At 43.3% G+C, this 12,501-nt stretch overlaps 2 protein-coding genes across 10 annotated transcripts in view; one reads left to right on the forward strand and one right to left on the reverse strand.

The window, feature by feature from the left end:
• The window catches only part of WDR70 (WD repeat domain 70), a 280,993-nt gene extending 273,017 nt beyond the window's left edge, over positions 1–7,976 (reverse strand). The window contains exons 1-2 of one of the 4 annotated variants that reach the window (XM_069555882.1): positions 7,689–7,976; positions 2,726–2,785 (exon numbers count right to left, since the gene is read on the reverse strand). In XM_069555882.1, coding sequence (XP_069411983.1) covers positions 2,726–2,744 — 19 coding nt within the window. In that variant the 5' untranslated portion in view covers positions 2,745–2,785; positions 7,689–7,976. Of the gene's footprint in view, positions 1–2,725; positions 2,786–2,882; positions 4,110–7,688 lie in introns of those variants that run through there. The other 3 variants (XM_069555881.1, XM_069555880.1, XM_069555879.1) reach the window with 3 other exon arrangements.
• Positions 7,977–8,140: 164 nt separating this feature from the next.
• Positions 8,141–12,501, forward strand: part of NUP155 (nucleoporin 155) — a 54,990-nt gene continuing 50,629 nt past the window's right edge. For all 6 annotated transcript variants that reach the window (XR_011249555.1, XM_069555872.1, XM_069555873.1 and 3 more), the window contains exons 1-2: positions 8,141–8,446; positions 11,581–11,718. Coding sequence is in view for 5 of the 6 variants with exons in the window: in XM_069555872.1 (XP_069411973.1) it covers positions 8,290–8,446; positions 11,581–11,718 (295 nt within the window). In the remaining variant the exon portion in view is untranslated. The remainder of the gene's footprint in view (positions 8,447–11,580; positions 11,719–12,501) is intronic.

Genomic DNA, 12,501 nt, shown 5'->3' on the forward strand with positions numbered 1-12,501 from the left:
GCAAACAAATTTTTATGCTTTGATTTTTAGCTCATGAGATTATGAATGATTTTACTTTCTTCCTTCTCATTTATTGTGTTCTTTACATTAGGGAGAAAGCTATTAAAAAGAACTACAACAAAAATAAGTAACATAATACTAGAGTACACAATACTGTGTACAAAAATAAGTACATAATACTACACTTCATGCAAAGATGGGCACAATAAACAACAGAAATGGTATGGATCTAACAGAAGCAGAAGCTATAAAGAAGAGGTGGCAAGAATACACAGAAAAACTATACAAAAAAGATCTTCACAACCCAGATAATCACAACGGTAAGATCATTCACCTAAAGCCAGACATCTTGGAATAAGAAGTCAAGTGGGCCTTAGGAAGCATCACTACGAACAAAGCTAATGGAAGGTGATGGAATTTCAGCTGAGCTATTTCAAATCCTAAAAGATGATGCTGTGAAAGTGTTGCACTCAGTATGCCAGCAAATTTGGAAAACTCAGCAGTGGCCACAGGACTGGAAAAGGTCAGTTTTCATTCCAATTCCAAAAAAAGGCAATGCTAAAGAATGCTCAAACTACCACACAATTACACTCATCTCACATGCTAGTGAAGTAATGCTCAAAATTCTCCAAGCCAGGCTTCAGCAATACATGAACCGTGAACTTGAAGATGTTCAAGCTGGTTTTAGAAAAGGCAGAGGAACCAGACATCAAATTGCTGACATCCGTTGGATCATCGAAAAAGCAAGAGAATTCCAGAAAAACATCTATTTCTGCCTTATTGACTATGCCAAAGCCTTTGACTATGTGGACCACAACAAACTGTGGAAAATTCTTCAAGAGATGGGAATACCAGACCACCTGACCTGCCTCTTGAGAAATCTGTATGCAGGTCAGGGAGCAACAGTTAGAACTAGACATGGAACAACAGACTGGTTCCAAATAGGGAAAGGCTGTATGTTATTACCCTGCTTATTTAACTTCTATGCAGAGTACATCATGAGAAACGCTGGGCTGGATAAAGCACAAGCTGGAATCAAGATTGCTGGGAGAGATATCAGGCTCAGATATGCAGATGACACCATCCTGATGGCAGAAAGCAAAGAACTAAAGAGCATCCTGATGAAAGTGAAAAAGTTGGCTTAAAGCTCAACATTCAGAAAACTAAGATCATGGCATCTGGTCCCATCACTTCATGACAAATAGATGGGACAGTGGAAACAGTGACAGACTTTATTTTCGGGGGGCTCCAAAATCATTGCAGACGGTGACTGCAGCCATGAAATTAAAAGACACACCTTGGAAGAAAAACTATGACAAACCTAGACATCGTATTAAAAAGCAGAGACATTACTTTGCCAAGAAAGGTCCATCTAGTCCAAGCTATGGTTTTTCCAATAGTCATGCAAGCTGAGCGCCGAAAAGTTGATGCTTTTGAACTGTGGGGTTGGAACAGACTCTTGAGAGTCCTTGGACTGCAAGGAGATCCAACCAGTCCATTCTAAAGGAAACCAGTCCTGAATATTCACTGGAAGGACTGATGCTGAAGCTGAAACTCCAATACTTTGTCCACCTGATGTGAAAACTTACTCATCTCAAAAGACCCTGATGCTGGGAAAGATTGAAGGGAGGAGGAAAAGGTGATGACAGAATAAGATGGCTGGATAGCATCACCGACTCAACAGACATGAGTTTGAGTAAACTCCAGGAGTTGGTGATGGACAGGGAGGCTGGCTGCTGCAGTCCATGGGGTAGCAAAGAGTCGGACACGACTGAGTGATCGGACTGAACTGAATACTACAGAAGCATACAGCACTTTTGTAGACATGACCTCCTAGGAGATAATAAATATGTGGTTCAAGACATTACCCAAATAAATGAATGTATGAATGAACAAACAAGAGACTAAAGTGAAGACTTCGGAGTAGGAAAAAAGACTAACCTACAAGGACCCACTGTATATTACAGAGAACTATATTCAACAGTTTGCAATAACCTATAAGGGAAAAGAATATATTAATATGTATGTGTGTTTGTTTAAATGAATCACTCCGCTGTACACCTGAAATTAACATGACATTATAAATCAACTATATTTCCCCTTAGCTCAATCGGTAAACAATCTGCCTGCAAGGCAGGAGACCTGGGTTCCATCCCTGGGTTGGGAAGATCCCCTGGAGAAGGAAATGGCAACCTACTCCAGTATTCTTGTCTGGAGAATTCCATGAACAGAGGAGCCTCGTGGCCTACAGCCCATGGTTTCACAAGAGCCAGACAGGACTTTGCGACTAAACCACCAATACTTCAACTAAATAAGAGATTTAACTATTATAACATCACTTAATAGCCCACTTGATGCCAAAAGGGCCATCTTATTACAGACCACAATCAGTGGTTGGCTCTTATCCTCAGGATGCAGAGAAACAACCCTCCATTAACCAACACCTTCCACCGGGTAGGTCAGGCAGCAATCTTTCTTTTTCACTAACGGTCCCGTAAAAAGTGTCACCTGGGCTGGTCTCAAGAGACAGAGAGGAGTCAGAAAACAGATGGGGGGGAGAGTGTGACTTGAAATTGCAAGATACACACACTAGGGCTAAAAGTATTAATAGGTAGGACTAGGCACAGCGGAATGTCGGGAAACAAGGGACAGCTCGGCCGCCCCTCCCAACCTGCGACTCATAAAACCTCTGTAAAAGGAGACCATGTTTAGGGCAGTCACTCACCGAACCCCGTGAAGCCCATGGTGACTGCCAGCTGTGGGTCTGGTCCCGATACGTCTGAGCCTGTCATTTGAGAAAGAGAAAAGGGAAAAGGCCTTGTCAGAGGGCGACTCCAGCGCCGCCCGCCCTGCCCGGCCCATCCTACAGGTGCTCGCCTCACCGAACCCACCATCGCTGGGCCCCGGGCGCTCCATGCTCGGCCACTCTCCAAGAAACCAGCAACAACCGCAGCACAAACAGCTGCGGAAGACTCCCGGCAACCGGGCAGGAAGTATCGCCTTCAAGCGTCAGCGTCGCCGCCAAGGCCAAGAGAGGCGCCTTGCGCGGAGGAACAGAGGCCTCCCTGGGCTGCGCCGCCCTAGCGGGCTGGCAAGGTATAGGCACCACACAGCCGGGTGTCCAATTAAACCCATTGGAAGGGGATTATCCGGGGTTTCTATTAACTCTTTTTACTTCCTAAAATGCATTTACCGACCAGGTAACACTTAATCCTCAGAATTCTAAGGATGGCTTAAAATTTCACATCACAACTAACCTTTAAGAAAGTTTTGGTATGCTGTCAGAGAAGAATATTCACAGTGTCCATAAATGTTAAAATACTCCCTTCTTCAACTGTGTAACTGTGTGAGGCCCCCCTTTCTCCATATACTTCCACTAAACAACATACAACAATGGTACATATGAAAATCTAGCTATCTCTTATTTAGCCAAACATTTAAGAGATCTGCAAAAATGTAAAATAACGCCATTCTTTTCATTAATGGCTTAGTTTTACAAACTGACAATTTTTCATAAAATGTGTTCTTTACAGTAACAAGGATTAGACATTATTCTTTTAAATATGTTACTTTTAAAATTTCTAATTTTTATTCATTTGGCTGCCCTGGGTCTTCAAGTTGTGGCATGTGGAATCTTTATGTGGCAGGCAGGATGAACACTTATTGAGTTGGTGCAAATATAACTGTGATTTGGGACCATGAATTTGAAATCAGTATAACTAGGCTCAAACACATCTTTATAATCAAAATAAGAACAATTACAATCTACACATTTTTGCCAATGAGAAATAAGTTCCTTTGTTGTTCAGTCACTAAGTCTTGTCCGACTCTGCAAGCCTATGAACTGCAGGACGCCAGGCTTCCCTGTCCTTTACCATCACCTGGAGTTTGCTCAAACTCGTGTCCATTGAGGTATCTAACGATCTCATTCTCTGTTGCCCCCTTTCACTCCTGCTCTCAATATTTCCAATGACTGCAACCAGGAAATTAAAAGACACTTGCTCCTTGGAAGAAAAGCTATGACGAACTTAGACATCATATTAAAAAGCAGAGACATCACTTTGCTGACAAAGGTCCATCTAGTCAAAGTTATGGTTTTTCCAGTAGTCATGTATCGATGTGCGAGTTGGACCATGAAGAAGGATGAGTGCCAAAGAATTGATGCTTTTAAATTGCAGTGTTGGAGAAGACTCTAGAAAAGTCACTTGGACTGCAAAGAGATCACACCAGTCAAGTCTAAAGGAAACCAACCCTGAATATTCATTGGAAGGACTGATGCTGAAGTCAAAGCTCCGATAATTTGGCCACCTGATGCAAAAAGCTGACTTACTGGGAAAGACCCAGCAACACTGTTCGAAAGCATCAGTTCTTCAGGTGGATGCAGTCACCTTCCAAAATTACTTTGGAGCCCAAGAAAATAAAGAATAAAGAAAATAAAGAAACAATGTCTCCATTGTTTCCCCATCTATTTGCCATGAAGTGATGGGGAAACAGTGTCAGACTTTATTTTGGGGGGGCTCCAAAATCACTGCAGATGGTGACTGCAGCCATGAAATTAAAAGACGCTTACTCCTTGGAAGGAAAGTTATGACCAACCTAGATAGCATATTCAAAAGCAGAGACTTTACTTTGCCGACTAAGGTCCGTCTAGTCAAGGCTATGGTTTTTCCAGTAGTCATGTATGGATGTGAGAGTTGGACTGTGAAGAAGGCTGAGTGCCGAAGAATTGATGCTTTTGAACTGTTGTGTTGGAGAAGACTCTTGAGAATCCCTTGGACTGCAAGGAGATTCAACCAGTCCATTCTGAAGGAGATCAGCCCTGGGATTTCTTTGGAAGGAATGATGCTAAAGCTGAAACTCCAGTACTTTGGCCACCTCATGTGAAAAGTTGACTCATTGGAAAAGACTCTGATGCTGGGAGGGATTGAGGGCAGGAGGAGAAGGGGGCGACAGAGGATGAGTTGGCTGGATGGCATCACGGACTTGATGGACATGAGTCTGAGTGAACTCTGGGAGTTGGTGATGGACAGGGAGGCCTGATGTGCTGCGATTCATGGGGTCGCAACGAGTCAGACACGACTGAGCGACTGAACTGAACTGAACTGATGGGACCAGATGCCATGATCTTAGTTTTTTTGAATGTTGAGTTTTAAGTCAGCTTTTTCTCTCTCTTCTTGCACCTTTATCAAGAGGCTGTTTAGTTCCTCTTCGCTTTCTGCCATAAGAATAGTGTCATCTGCATATCTGAGGTTATTGATACTTCTCCCAGCAATCTTGATTCCAGCTTGTGCTTCATTCAGCCCACAACATTTGGCATGATGTACTCTGCATAGAAGTTATAATAAGCAGGGTGACAGTATACAGCTTTGACATACTCCTTTCCCAATTTGGAACCAGTCCATTGTTCCATGTTCAGTTCTAACTGTTGCTTCTTGACTGCAAACAGGTTTCTCAGGAGGCAGGTAAGGTGGGCTGGTAATCCCATCACTTTGTGAACCATACAGTCAAAGGCTTTAGTGTAGTCAATGCAGCAGAAGTGTTTTTCTGGAATTCCTTTGTTTTTTTCTATGATCCAACTGGATGTTGGCAGTTTGATCTCTGGTTCCTCTGCCGTTTCTAAATCTAGCTTTTCCCGTCTAGAAGTTCTCAGTTCACATACTGTTGAAGCCTAGCTTGAAGGATTTTGAGCATTACTTTGCTAGCATGTGAAATGAGTGCAACTATGCAGTACTTTGAACATTCTTTGGGATTGGAATGAAAACTGACATTTTTCCAGTCCTGTGGCCACTGCTGAGTTTTCCAAATTTGCTGGCATACTGAGTGCAGCACTTTCACAGCATCATCTTTTAGGATTTGAAATAGCTTAACTGGAATTCCATCACCTCCACAAGCTTTGTTCGTAGTGATGCTAAGGCCCACTTGACATCACATTCCAGGATGTCTGACTCTAGGTGAGTGATCACACCATTGTGGTTATCTGGATCACTAAGACCTTTTTAATATAGTTCTTCTGTGCATTCTTGCCACCTCTTCTTAGTATCTTCTGCTTCTGTTAGGTCCATACAGGTTCTGTCCTTCATTGTGCCCATCTTTGTATGAAATGTTCCCCTGCTATCTGTAATTTTCTTGAAGACATCTCTAGTCTTTCCCATTCTATTGTTTTCTTCTATTTCTTGGCATAGTTCAGTTACGAGGGCTTTTTTATCTCTTCTTGCTGTTCTTTGGCACTCTGCATTCAGATGGGTATATCTTTCCTTTTCTACCCTTCTACTTCAGTTACTACATATTCTATAGAAAACAGAGTGATATACTCAGGTTTTTTGCCTCTGTGTCCTTGCATGAGGACAGGAGAGTTACCATAAGAATACGAAAGTTGTTTCAGTTTGATATTCCCAGCAGAGGTATGCCTGATGTAAATTAAGAATCCCACTGCTATAGATGACATGTTGGGTGTGTGTTACTCGCCCCCATTGTGTCAGACTCTTTGAGACCCCATGGACTGTAACCAGTCAGGCTCCTCTGTGCGTTGGATTCTCCAGGCAAGAATACTGGAGTGGGTTGCCATTTCCTTCATTTTCCCAACCCCGGGATCGAACCCAGGTCTCCTGCAACGCAGCAGGCGGATGCTTTAGCATCTGAGCTACTAGGAAAGCGTGTTGGGTAGCCTATTCTATAACAGTCCTACTATGCGCTGGGGATGAAACAGTGAATTAGACTCATCTGCTTCCCCTCTTGGAGAAGGCAATAGCAACCCACTCCAGTACTCTTGCCTGGCAAATCCCATGGATGGAGGAGCCTGGCAGGCTGCAGTCCATGGGGTCGCTAGGAGTCGGACACGCCTGAGCAACTTCCCTTTCACTTTTCACTTTCACGCATTGGAAAAGGCAATGGCAACCCACTCCAGCTTTCTTGCCTGGAGAATCCCAGGGATGGGGGAGCCTGCTGGGCTGCCATCTATGGGGTCGCAAAGTCGGACACGACTGAAGCGACTTAGCAGCAGCAGCTTCCCCTCTGCAATGAGAAATAAAGCAAGGCATCAGATCTCTGCACCCAGTGAAGATTTCGTAAACATAAATTTTCACGGTAACGTACCACAAAATCAACTGGTAGCGACACGGAACTGCTGCTGCTAAGTCACTTCAGTCGTGTCCGACTCCGTGCGACCCCATAGACGACAGCCCACCAGGCTCCCCCGTCCCTGGGATTCTCCAGGCAAGAACACTGGAGTGGCTTGCCATTTCCTTCTCCAATGCATGAAAGTGAAAAGTGAAAGTGAAGTTGCTCAGGCGTGTCCGACCCTCAGCGACCCCATGGACTGCAGCCTACCAGGCTCCTCCGTCCATGGGATTTTCCAGGCAAGAGTACTGGAGTAGGGTGCCATGGCCTTCTCCGGACACGGAACTAGAAAGCCTGATTTACACTGAAGCCCATTAGAAATGTAGAGAAATTCTGGTTTATGGGTAAACTTTTTCTAACGGTTACCAATTCCTATCCACTCTCAGAAGTTACTTGGTAGTGAAGTTGCTCAGCCGTGTCCGACTCTTTGCGACCCCATGGACTGTAGCCTATCAGGCTCCTCGGTTCACGAGATTTTCCAGGCAAGTGTACCGGAGTGGGTTGCCATTTCCTTCTCCAGGGGATCTTCCCAACCCAGGGATCGAACCCTCATAATAGGCAGACACTTTTACCGTCTGAGCCACCAGGGAAGTCCGAAGTTACTTGGACCACCAACCAAATTGACACGAGACTCAAATAGGTGCTGTTGCGGATTCCCGCTATCCGAAGCTCGAGGCACCCGGATCCAAGCGCGCGCTGAACTCACCAGAACCCGAGCAAGTCTGCGCAGTACCCGCAGTAACCGGCTCCCACCCACTCGGCCCCTCCACCCCTCCGACCCCTCCACCCCTCCTTCCTCTCCACCCCTACAGACCCCCGTCCCGTCCCTCCCCTTCCCTTGGCCCCACCCCTTTTCCCTTCCACCTCCGTCTCTCCCTTCCTCCAAGACAACACCGACTTCCCCCCGCCTCCCCAAACAGCCACCTCCCTCTCACTTAGCTCCACCCCTAACGTCCACCCCCACCTCTATCAAGTTCCCCTTCCCAGCTGCCAAATTAAATGCAAGCTTCAAATTCCCCACCCGATGAACCGGAAGTGCGTCATGCACTGGCGCCGAGGCGCTCGTTTGGCGCGCGCGCTCTAAGCTTTGGGGCTGAGCTAGCTTCTTGGGTTTTGTCTTATTTCTCCTTGCTGTTTGACTTTCTCCGGTTGCTGTTGTCTTCGGTTTTCGATATGCCGTCTTCTTTGCTGGGGTTGGCGATGCCGGCCTCCACGTCGGCGGCAGCCCTGCAGGAAGCTTTGGAAAATGCGGGGCGGCTCATCGACCGTCAGTTGCAAGAAGACCGCATGTACCCGGACCTATCCGAGCTTCTCATGGTGTCTGCTCCAAGTGAGTGATCGTTGCCCAGTTGGTGACTGTTTCTCAGCCCAAAGGACTCTGATCTGACTCCATAAATAGGTCCCATCCCCAGGGTGAATGGGCGAAGACATCCTGAGATTTAGGGCGTTCGTGTGGGTTGCCATTCCCTTCTCCAGGGGATCGTCCCAACCCAGGACTCAAACCGGGGTCTCCCTCTTTGCAGACACACTCATTACCGTCTGAGCCACAAGAGAAGCCCTAAAGGGGGAAAAGAGCCCATTTTCAATTTTTTCCTTCTCTCGCCCTTCATCACAGGCAATTGAGAGGCTAGGAACGAGGAGCAAGCCCCTATTTGAGGCAGAAAGAGGCAAATATTTTAACCTTAATGAGCTTCTCACTACCTTCAGGTGTTTATCGCTAAGACTGGATGAGGAGGATCACCTGATCGAAGTTTCATCTGTTAATATCTCGTTTCACTATCGGAGTAAAACCGAAGAGCAAACGAAGTTAATTAGTAAATTTACTATGTTCGCTGAAAGATATGCCATGTTATGTGTAGCGTTACTGTAATATGAAATGCTGAAGGGTATGAAAAAGAACTACAAGCGGAATGAAGGAAGGGAACAGGGAAACGAGTGATGATGGGTGAACAGGGAGGGTAGGGCAGATTTTGTGCCAACAAAAGACAGGTGTCTGTACAATATTCTGTTTAATGGTTTTGAATTAAGGTCCGGCTCCTCAAGGCACATAGAATCACACAAGTTGCTAGAAAAGAAGTGACTCTTGTGTGAGGTGGAAATTGGAGAAAAGTTGAGGAGAGTAAATAAGATAAGCACAAGGTTTTGGCAAGCATGAACCAAGATATTTTAAGCAGGATAATTCCCAGGTGGCTCCGTGGTGAAGAATCCACCTGCCAGTGCAGGAGATGAGGGTTTGATCTCTGGGTTGAGCAGATCCTCTGGCTACAATGCTCTTGCTTGAGAAATCCCAGGGACAGAGGAGCCTGGCAGGCTACAGTCAATCGGATCACAAAGGAGACGGACCGGACTTGGCAACTAAACAACGACAATATTTGCAATGTAAACCTAAAAGACAGCTCCTGCAGTTTAATAAAATTCATTGACTTAAAATCAGAGAAAAGACAGGAACAAAGCAAGGAGTATTTATTCCTGACAGCTACTCACACGTGGGCTTGTCTTGTAAGAACTGAGTGACCTGTTAGCAGCTCTCATTTTGAACAGCACCACTCCCTTTGACCTTATTTCTGAAAGTAAACTGAAAACAGTGCATATCTTCTTGTCTTCTCTTCATATCTCACCCCAGTTCAACCTGTCCACCTTTACATACATCTACCTCTCTAACCAAATCTTTCCTTCTTCCATCCTATTCTTTACATCCTTGTTCCAGTTATACTGAATGTAACACATTTACTATAATAAGAGACCCCCTCTTTCATTTTTCATGTATTCGTCGTCATTTCTAGACTGTTCTTCTTTGCCTAATAAGCTGTTTTTCCAGGCTCCATTAAATATCACTTTCCTTCTGTAGCCTTTCACAATTCCATTGTTTTCCCACTGCCATTTAACATGCACAGTGTTCTACATGTAATGTATGGCTGAGTTCCTTCACTGTTCACCTGAAGCTATCACAACCTTGTTAATTGGCTACACTCCATTACAAAATGTTTTTGGTGTTCAAAAATAAAAGACTTTTTAAATTAAAAAATAGTGAAGTGTCTCAAAAATTATATTTTAATATTAAATAGAATGTCTGCAATTTGCTTCAAAAAATACGTTAGGGAAGAAGTGGATAGGACTGATATATGTAAAACATGACTGGGCATATAACTGGTAGTTTTTGAAGCTGGATACTCAATACATAAGGATTGACTGAATTTGTTCTCTAGTTGTATAAATTTTTAAATTTTTCATAAAATTGTTTTGTATGTCATTTCCCCGCAACATCTTTGTACTTTAGAGAGGCAGAAAATAGATGATCAGTCAGATCTAAAACACCTTGTTCAGGACTAGGATGGAATAGACCATCCCACTCCTGCCCTTAGTGTCTGGGGTTTAGAGGAAGAGAAAAGTTGCCAGTTGAGAACACTTTATAGAGTAGTCTGATTCCTCTCCCCCCCACCCCAATAAAATACTGCTTTTGTGGTATTACAGACATACCTCATTTTATTCCTCTGTTTTATTACACTTTGCAGATACCAGATTTTTGGTTTTGTGTTTTTACAATTGGTTTGTGACAGCTCTGCCTTATCAGATGATGGTTAGCATTTTTTAGTAATAGAGTATTGTTTAAGTTAAGGTGTATACATTGTTTTTTTTAAAAAAAACAATACTGTTGCATGCTTCAGCTTCAGTATAGTGTAAACATAACTTACATGCACTGGAAAATCAAAAAACTTATGAGACTCGCCTTCTAGGGATGTTCATTTTATTGCAGTGGTCTGGAACCAAACCCACAACATTTCTGAAGTGTGCCTGTATTGGTGAAGGGGGTGGGGCTTCCCAGGTGGCTCAAGGGATTAAAAAATCCACCTGCAATGACAGGAGACTTAGGTTCAATTTCTTGGTTGGGAAAATCCCCTGGAGGAGGGCATGACAACCCACTCCAGTCTTCTTGCAGGGAGAATCCCATGGACAGAGGATCGTGGCATGTTACAGTCTATGGGGTTACAGTGTCGGATGCAGCTGAGCATGCACACAGGAGGGGATGGAGGAATGCGTGATGGGAAAAGGCATGTGTTGTTTTTAAGTGGGAAAGGAAATGCTGTTTTTTCCTCAGTCAGTATTTTGTTTGTCCACAGTTGTTTTTATCTGTAAAGCAGTTTTATAATTTTTTTCCCATTTCAGATTAGTAAAATAATAGAAAAACACTATAAATTATTGAACTAACCATTTCTTTTCTTGCAGAGACAAGTCTTTGTTAAAGACTTTTTAGTGTTGAAACCAGGAATTGCACCCCATCTCAACACTAGAATTCCTTAGGCCTCCTTTGTGTCAGATCAGAACTTCTTTTTTCTCCATATACCTTTAGAACCACCAGACACACAATTTTATTTTTGTAGCCTGCAGTACTTCTGCTTGCCCATATGATGCCCCGTACGTTGTTATTTTAAATAAATGCTTTGTTTCTCATTTTATTTTTTGTAGATAATCCCACTGTTTCTGGCATGTCAGATATGGATTATCCCCTGCAAGGACCTGGCTTGCTGTCAGTACCCAACCTTCCAGACATCAGTTCCATCCGAAGAGTTCCTCTCCCACCTGAACTTGTTGAACAGTTTGGACGTATCCTATTCCTTTGTGTTAACTATTTAAAATATTTAAAAATTAGTGTTCTCATTATTACAGTATTTGTTTTGTGTCTAATTAGTGTTTCGTGTACAAGTTCATGTAAGGATTTTATTTAAAATACTTATAAGTACATGGGTAGTTTGCCATGTGCCTAGAAAATTTCATAATAAAATTGAATGTTGAAAATTGAGTCACATTTTAATTGTTCAGGGACATTGAGGAGAGTGAATTGTTTACCATTAATTCTGCATTTTTGAATGACGTATGGTAAGTTGATACTTTCCTATTAAGTAGGGTGGGAAAAGGAAGTTTTTCCTACCATGCTTTTTCAGTTCAAAGGCCAATGGTTCCCCCCCTACCCCATTTTAACATTTAAAACTGGGAAGTGGCTCTGAAAATGTTTAAGCAAAAAATTCCACATATTTCCTTCTGAAAATACCCCCCAAAAAGTTTTTGGTGCATTTTCACACTTAGGGGTGTCTTAGTTTATTAGTGATTGCATTTCCAAGGATTACAATAAAAATCTACACCTAAGGGTATAAGAAACTGAAGTCCTAATGCCTTCTTCATAGACTGAGAAGTTAGAGGAAATTTCTTATCTTCTAAAAGTAAGATTTTATTTGCTTTTCTTAAACAGTAGCATACCCTATACAAGGACTATAGAGTTATTTGCTAGGAAGCTTTTATAAAAATCAGTCTGTAACTCTCATGGTAAAGACATCAAGATCCTGCATAAAAAATTTAAGACTTTCAAAAGTATGTTAATCTATTGAGGGT

The sequence above is a fragment of the Ovis canadensis genome, chromosome 16 (genome assembly GCF_042477335.2).
Source record: "Ovis canadensis isolate MfBH-ARS-UI-01 breed Bighorn chromosome 16, ARS-UI_OviCan_v2, whole genome shotgun sequence".
NCBI classification, from domain to species: Eukaryota; Metazoa; Chordata; class Mammalia; order Artiodactyla; family Bovidae; genus Ovis; species Ovis canadensis.